At 47.1% G+C, this 8,814-nt stretch overlaps 1 protein-coding gene across 1 annotated transcript; it reads left to right on the forward strand.

Moving 5' to 3' along the window:
* On the forward strand, positions 1-7,851 carry LOC127571355 (musculoskeletal embryonic nuclear protein 1-like). The gene is made up of 3 exons (XM_052017651.1): positions 1-380; positions 463-586; positions 7,451-7,851. The coding sequence occupies exons 1-3, from the start codon at positions 372-374 to the stop codon at positions 7,558-7,560; spliced, it is 243 nt and encodes an 80-aa protein (XP_051873611.1). The 5' UTR covers positions 1-371; the 3' UTR covers positions 7,561-7,851.
* The last annotated feature ends 963 nt before the right edge of the window (positions 7,852-8,814 follow it).

The following is an 8,814-nucleotide window of genomic DNA, read 5'->3' on the forward strand; positions in this document are numbered from 1 at the left end:
ATGAGTTCCTTCCTTACCCGCTGTGCTCCAGAGATGTTAGTTCCCTCTGTAAACTGGATGCAACCAAATGTGTCCACACCTAGAATCCGGTTTTTAAAGTCTCTCATGTGTCGATGGATGAACAGAAAGGTCTTGGGCCGAATGGTCTTTTGCGTGCTGTAAATTCAAGTTAATTGGCTCCCGAGGTCTGCAGCTGTCCGTGAACGTCAGACAGGTTCAGTACATTCTACAAAGAAGCATCATGGTTAATAATAGCGGGCTGGTGAGGGACTCGGAGCTCATTCCCAGGCTCCCAAATTAGAACGTTCCCAGAACAAAACCCGCCTGCAATCCGGCTCCGCCTTGGGTTCGGAGCGGGTCCGCTGAGAAGTATGTCGCAGGTAAGACAGCTACTCCCGTTGGGTTTTTAGCATGCTTCTTAAATACCCTTTGTCAAACTGTTTCTGAAATCTGGCCATTTAGGAGGTGCAGGTTGTGAAGAAGAAACGGCCGCCAATGAAAGAGGAAGATATTAAAGGAGCTCGGAACAGACTGGGCACCAAGCAGGCGATCCAGTCCAAAACCTACCAGGTCATGCGACAATGTGGTAAGTCTTTTCAAAGCGCAAACCTTCTTTCCTATTCTCCGGTACTTTCAACGCTTCGACGATATTCGGTCTCTGATTTTGTCCAGTAATTTTCACTTCTCATCGGTGAATCTTGTGTTGTCCAAGTTTTGTTGTAGACGGGGCTAAGGTCTGCACGGCAGCCTCTGCGATGTAGGGTCCGTGTGTTTCTCTCAACGGAGACGTTGTAATTTGTTTTTCATTAAATAAATACCGCATCTGGAAACTCTTATCCCCTGAGATCTTGTGGAGTAATGTACTGAAACTCTCCAAACCCAGAAGCTAATTCAGACAAAAGAACCTGCAAATAAGAGAGGCGACTTTCTGTCCGATCTGATGTCCCGCTCTCTTACCAACGATTCCTGGGGTTATCAGAAACCGTTATCCCTGTAAATAAAAAGGAGTATCGGAATTCCCATCAGCAGTAGTGAGGAACAGTTAATGTTTTAAGGCAATGATCTTTTATCAGAATTTTAAGTGAATTTTTACGTCCTTATGACCCGGAGCACTAAGTTAGAACGCAGAATACAGAATAGGAACAGACCCTTCGGCCCGCGATGTTGTGCCGAACTAATTAAGATAATAACACCGACTCCTTTCTGCCTACACAATGTCCATATCCGTCCATCCTCTGCACATTCATGCGCCTATCTAAGAGCCTTTTAAACTCCTCTATCGTGTCGGCTTCCACCCCCACCCCCACCCCTGGCAGCGCATTCCAGGCACCCACTACTCTGTGTAAAACAAAAAAAAACTTTCCCTGCACATCTTTGAAAGTTGCAGGGCTGAAGCAATTGAGCCCTCGGATGGCGAAAGAGGATACTTTATAATGCGGTGCATGAGCGGAGGGAAGTATTTATGGAGGCAGTGCAGCTGTGAGATTGAATCCTGGGGCAGGTCTCTGGTTTGACCAGAGATGAAGTAAAGGTGGCTTGAGTTCAGGAGAATGAGAGGGGATCTGGTTGAAACGTTTAAATTTCTTGATGTTGGACGGGGTTGACGCTGTCTGGGGAGCAGAGAATCAGGTGTCACAGGTCATCCAGTCATAGAGGTGTACAGCCCAGACACAGGCCCTTCGGCCCACCGCGTCCATGCTGAACCTTTTGCCCATCTACACTAATCCCATTTGCCTGCATTAGGACCATATCCTTCTATGCTTTGCCTTACCAAATGTCTGTCTAAATGCATCTTAAACATTGTAATTGTATCTGATCCCACCACCACCACCTCTGGCAGAACACTTTCCATGTAAAAAAAATATACCCCCCCCTCCCCCCCCCCCCCCCCCCCCCGCCAGATCCCCTTTAAAACTCCTGCTCATCTTAAACCAATGTCCTTCTGGTTTTAATGCCCCTACCATGGGGTATTAAAACACAAGGACAGAGAAATTTCTTTACCCAAACAGTGAATGTTTGGAATTCTCCACTCAATCACTGAATAACATTGATTTGTTTTTAGAAATTGTATGAATTGAGGGATACGTGGTTAGTGTGGATAAGTGGCAGATCAGTGAATATCTTAATGAGTGGTGGAGCAAGCACCAGAGGCAAACAGCCTACTCCTGCATCTATTTATTATACAGAGTTCTACAGCACTGGTCCATGCCAACCAAGGTGTGTCTTCCTGAACTCGTCTCATTTGCTTGCATTTGGCTCACAACCTTCTAAACCTTTCCTATCCATGAAATTGTCTTTTTTTCTCATTCATTCAAGGATGTAGGCATCACAGGCTGAACCAGCATTTAATTACCCATCCCTAGTTGCCCTTGAGAAAGTGGTGGTGAGCTTCCTTCTTGAGCCACTGCACTGAGGTGTGAGTGTACCCACAGTGCTGTTTGGGAGGGAGTTCCAGGATTTTGACACAGCGATGGTAAAGGAACGACAATAATTTCAGAATCAGGATGGTGTGTGGCTCAGTGGGCAATTTCCAGGTGGTGGTGTTTGGGGAGTTGTTGCAGTGCATCCTGTAGATGGTACAAACTGCTGCTACTGTGTGTCAGTGGTGGAGTGAGTGAATGGTTGTGGATGGGGTGCCTATTAAATGGCTGCTGTTTACTGGATGGTGTTGAGCTGCTTGTGTTGTTGAAGCTGAACTCATCCAGGCAAGTGGAGAGTGTTCCATCACTCTCTACACTGAAGGCTAGTGGAGGGTATTCCGTCATGCTTGTTACTTGAGCCTGGTAGATGGTAGACAGGCTTTGGGGAGTGAGGAGATGATTCCTAGCCTCTGACCTCCTTGTAGCCATGTTATGTACATTGGCTACTCCAGTTTTGGATAACCCCAGTTTCAGTTAAACATTGTAATTGTACTACCACTTCCTCTAGTAGCTTGTTCCATATACCCACCACCCTCTGTAGAAAAAAATCACCTCTCAGGCCCCCTTTAAATTTTTTTCCACTCATCTTAAACCTATGCCCTCTAGTTTTACATATAACAGTACAACACAGGTGTTTGTGCTGAACTTTAAACTAACCTGGGAAAAAGACTGTGGCCTTATCTATGCCTCATGATTTTATAAACCATGATCACTCTATTGGGAGTATTCTACAGACCCACCAATAGCAGCAGAGATGCTGAGGAGCAGATCAGGAGGCAGATTTTGGAGAGGTGCAAAAATAACAGGGCTGTTGTCATGGGTGATTTCAACTTCCCTTCTCTTGTCTGGCACCTCCTTAGTGTAAAGGGGATAGATGGGGCAGAGTTTGTTGGGAGTGTCCAGGAAGGATTCCTGACACAGTATGTGGACAGGCCGACTAGAGGAGAGGCCATACTGGACCTGGTACCAGGCAATGAGCCTCATCAGGTTTCAGATCTCTTGGTGGTGGAGCATTTTGGAGAAAGTGACCATAACTCCTTGACCTTTACCATAGCCTTGGAGAGGGATAGGAGCATATGATATGGAGAAGTATTTAATTGGGGGAGAGGGAATTATGATGCTATTAGGCAGGAACTTGGGAGCGTAAACTAGGAATAGATATTCTTGGGGAAGTGCACAGCGGAAATGTGGAGGTTGTTTAGGGAGTACTTGCATGGGGTTCTGGATAGGTTTGTCCCATTGAGGCAGGGTAAGGATGGCAGATTGAAGGAACCGTGATTGACACAAAATGTAGAACATCTTGTCAAGAGGAAGAAAGAAGCTTGCCTAAGGTTTAGAAAGCATGGATCAGACAGGGCTCTGGAGAGTTACAAGGTAGCCAGGAGGGAGCTTAAGAATGGACTTCGGAGAGCTAGAAGAGGTCTTGAGAAGGCCTTGGTGAGTAGGATTAAGGAAAACCCCAAGGCATTCTACATGTATGTGAAGAATAGGAGGACGTCTAGAGTAAGGGTAGGATAAGTTATTTAAGATGTCTTTATTAGTCACATGTACATCAAAGCACATAGTGAAATGCATCTTTTGCGTAGTGTTCTGGGGAAGCCCACAAGTGTTGCCACGCTTCCAGTGCCAACATAGCATGCCCACAACTTCCTAACCTGTATGTCTTTGGAACGTGGGAGGAAACACATGCAGACACTGGGAGAACATACATACTCTTTACAGATAGTGGCTGGAATTGAAATCAGGTTGCTGGCGCTGTTGAAAGAGGAAACGTGCCTGGAGTCAGAAGAGGTAGGGGAGGTCCTTAATGAATACGTTGCTTCAGTATTCACCAGAGAGACCTTGACATTTGTGAGGATGGTGTAAAACAGGTAAATATGCTAGAGCATGTCGACATGAGGAAAGAGGATGTGCTGGAACTTTTGAAAAACATTAGGATAGATAAGTCACCGGGGCTGGATGGGATATAGCCAAAATTTTTACAGGAAGTGAGGGTAGAGATTGCTGCACCTTTGGCAATGATCTTTGCGCCCTCACTGGCCACAGGAGTAGTGCCAGATGATTGGAAGGTGGCAAATGTTGTTCCTTTAAGAAAGGGAGTAGGGATAACCCTGGGAATTACAGACCAGTGAGTCTTGCATCAGTGGTGGGCAAATTACTGGAGAAGATTCTTAGGATTTATTGGCATTTAGAGAAGCATAAGCTGATTAGGGACAGTCAGCATGGCTTTGTGAGTGGTGGGTCATGCCTCATGAGCCTGACTGAATTCCTTAAGGATGTGACAAAGCACATTGATGAAGGTAGAGCAGTGGATGTGGTGTACATGGATTTTAGTAAGGTGTTTGATAAGGTTCCTCATGGAAGGCTCATTCAGAAAGTCAGGAGGCATGGGATCCAGGGAAACTTGGCTGTGTGGATTCAGAATTGGCTCACCCATAGAAGACACAGGGTGGTGGTAGATGGAGCGTATTCTGCCTGGAGGTCGGTGACCAATGGTGTTCCATAGGGATCTGTTCTGGGACCCCTGCTCTTTGTGATTTTTATAAATGACTTGGATGAGGATGTGGAAGGGTGGGTTAGTAAGTTTGCTGATGATACAAAGGTTGGTGGTGTTGTGGATAGTGTAGAAGTTTGCTGTAGATTACAACAGGACATTGATAGGATGTAAAGCTGGGCTGAGAAGTAGCAGATGGAGTTCAACCCAGATAAGTGTGAAGTGATACACTTTGGAAGATTGAATTTGAAGGCAGGACCCTTAGCCGTGTGGAGGAACAGAGGGATCTTGGGGTCCACATCCATAGATTGCTCACATTGCCGTGCACATTGATAGGATTGTTAAGAAGGTGTATGGTCTGTTGGCCTTCATTAGTCGGGGGATTGTAAATTGTAAGAACTTGTAAGTTCTTCCTCTGAACAGTAAGTGAGTAAATTTGGAAAGAGTGCAAAGAGGATTTGAGAGTGTTGCCAGGACTTGAGGGTGTGTGTTACAGGGAGAGATGGGGCAGGCTAGGACTTTATTCCTTGGATCATAGGAGACTGAGGGTTACCTTACAGAAAGATATGAAATCATGAGGGGTAAAGATAGGGTGAATGCACATAGGCAATTTCCCAGGGAAAGGGAACCAAAAACTTGAGGGCATAGGTTTAAGGTGAGAGGGGAAAGATTTAAAACAGACCTGAGGGGCATCTTCTTTACACAGAGGGTTGTGCAGATATGGAATGATTGCCAGAGAAAGTAGTTGAGGCAGGTACAATAAAATAATTTAAAAGATATTTGGATAAGTACAGGGATTGGCAAGGTTTAGAGGGATGTGGGCCAAACAGGACTAGCTCAGGTTGGCAGCTTGGTCGACTTGGGCTGAAGGGCCTGTATCCATGCTGTACAACTCTGTGACTCCATATTTGTATTCCCTCACAAACTATCATGACATGGCCCATTGGATCCTTCTCTCTATCATTACCACTACGGGTGACTAACCTGGTCCAAGGAGGAAGGCCGTAGACAGTCCTGGAGGTTGCATCCCAAAGGTGGGCCAGGTAGTCCTTGAAACAATCCTTGAACTTTGGAGAGAAAAATCCTTAATGTGGTCAGTTCTGAGACCAATCACTGTGGCTCTGTGATATTATTAAACGGGTAAACCTTTTACACACTGATTAGGTCCAAGACTGTGGTTTGTATCTGATTCTGGGCACACTTCAGGAATGATGTCAAGGCTTTTGAGAGGGTTCCAAGCAGAGTTACTGGAAAGGGAGCAGTGATGAAGGGTGGAGAGGAGGTTAGAGAGGTGTGTTCAAAGTCATGCAGGGGTTTTGAAAGAATAATTAAGGGGAAACTGTTTTTAGTAGCCAGAAAATTGGAAACCAGAGGACACACTGACAGAGATTGGCCAAAGAACCAAGGCAACACTGGAAAAGCTTATCATGCAGTAAGTTGCTGTGAATAAGCTGCCTGAAAATAAATTTTCAATACAGGCTTGGATAAACATTTGGAGGGGAAAAACTGCAGTCAAAGGGGAAAGTGTAGGGGATAGGGACAATTTGGAGCCCTTGACTGAAAAGTCAGTGCAACAATGGACCAAATAGATTCTGTCCCACAGCAATCCCAAAGTAAACGAATAACTATTTTTGTAGTGTAGTTGGAGTAATTATTCGGGCAACTGCAATAGCCAACCAGCACAGAGCACCAGGTGATGCTAGTTCAGAGAGCAGTCGCTGTGAGACCAGGAAAACCATCCCTCAACCACATTAGATCAAACTCATGGCCCATGTTTGGCCACTAAACTGGGTTGTAACCGAATGGTGCCATGGGTCAACTTTACCAAACCATGAAATAGCGAGAAAAGCTACAGTGAACAGAAGGAAGAAGGTGAGATGCCAAGGTTTACTGGAGGATATGGGGGGGGGGGGGGGAATTCAACTGTGATACTGATGGGGTGGCTGGGGAATGTTGGGGGAATTACTGCGGGCGGGGGAGGGGATTACTGCGGGCGGGGAATGCGGGCGGGGGGAGGGGATTGCTGCGGGCGGGGAATGCGGGGGGGATTACTGCGGGCGGGGAATGGGGGGGAGGGGATTACTGCGGGCGGGGAAAGGCGGGGGGGGTGGAACTAATGCGGGGGGGAGGGGATTACTGCGGGGGGGGGGAGGGGATTGCTGCGGGCGGGGAATGCGGGGGGGGAGGGGATTACTGCGGGCGGGGAATGCGGGGGGGAGGGGATTACTGCGGGCGGGGAATGCGGGGGGAGGGGATTACTGCGGGCGGGGAATGCGGGGGGGGAGGGGATTACTGCGGGCGGGGAATGCGGGGGGGGAGGGGATTACTGCGGGCGGGGAATGCGGGGGGGAGGGGATTACTGCGGGCGGGGAATGCACGGGGGTTGGGGGGGTGGAATTCCTGCGGGCGGGGAATGTGTGTGAGGGGGGGGATTAGTGTGGGTGGGGAATATGGGGGGGGGGGTGGATTATTGTGAGTGGGTTTTCCTGCTGCCTGAGTCGGTTGCTGGGGTTTGACGAGAGGTTTGTGCCCACAGAACAGGAAGGTCTGGCCGCACCGTCTGTCTTCAGCGCCGCCAGAACAGGACAAGAGACCGTGTTCACAAAGGAGGCCGAGGGTCAACCAAAAAGCATCTTCCAGAAATGAGGAAAATTCTGCATTCACGTAGTTGCAAGTTCTGGTTTAACAGAAATTTGGGGGAGTTGTAACAAGCAGATTCATCTATAGAGACACTGCTGAACGCTTAATGCTAACGTGTTTCCAGTTTGTGAAGGAGTGTGAATTTTTTTTATATGCGTTTAAAACCAAACTACAATAATCCCGCCCCCACTCGAACAGATTCAATTTTTCCATGGATAAAATTTTGGATCAGACTAACGTCTTACAAAACAATGCTGAATTGTCAAACCCTTTAAAATAAACGGACCTGTGCAGTTGTGAGTTTATTCCACTTCTGTCATTTTTCACAGGATCACTGGGGAACTAATCCATTCGTTTTCCAGAAGCTTTCCCTGAACCAGTTCAGTGGTGGGAAACAGAGCTCAGCTGATAAATTCAGCCGCACTGTTTGTTTACACAACGACTAAAACAGACGCTCAGGACTGCCCCCTGTATGAGGCACTCCATCGGCTGCAGATCAGACTCGCTCAGAGTTTTTAAGCAAGTTTACGGTTTTACAACACTAGCGACAGAACCGCCAACACCGAGAACCCTTTGCATTAAGAGAATATACAGGCCTGGTCTCAGCATCAGTCTGTGCAGTAAAACCCGGTGCAACATGTCGGGTTATAAACTCGGGATCTCACACCTCAGAGACTATCTCAAAATAATAAACAAGCCCTTTGATCACACGCACACACACAGAGGCAAATGCACACAAACGCACATATGTTCATACACACAGGAGTACGTACACACATGAACAATGTGTACAAACACACATGCACACCTCACACGTGTATGTACACACCACATACACAATGTGTAATCACACACAATGTGTACACACATGTAAACACCACACACAGTGTACACACACATGTACACATCACATACACAATGTGTGCACACACACACATATGTACACGACAGCCAGATGTCGTGGTCCACGTAGGGACCAATGATGTGGATAGGAAGGAGGAGGAAGTCCTGCAAAGAAAGTTTAGAGAATTAGGTGCAAAGTTGAAGGACAGGACCTCCAAAGTTGCAATCTCAGGCTTGCTACCCATGCCATGAGCTAGTGAAGCTAGAAATAGGAGGATCATGCAGCTAAATATGTGGCTAAGGAGATGGTGCAGGAGGGAGGGTTTCATGTTTCTGGACAATTGGGCTTTGTTCCAGGGAAGGTGGGACCTGTTCCGATGGGACAGTTTGCACCTGAACTGGAGGGGGACTAACAAT

Source organism: Pristis pectinata, chromosome 6 (assembly GCF_009764475.1).
Source record: "Pristis pectinata isolate sPriPec2 chromosome 6, sPriPec2.1.pri, whole genome shotgun sequence".
NCBI classification, from domain to species: Eukaryota; Metazoa; Chordata; class Chondrichthyes; order Rhinopristiformes; family Pristidae; genus Pristis; species Pristis pectinata.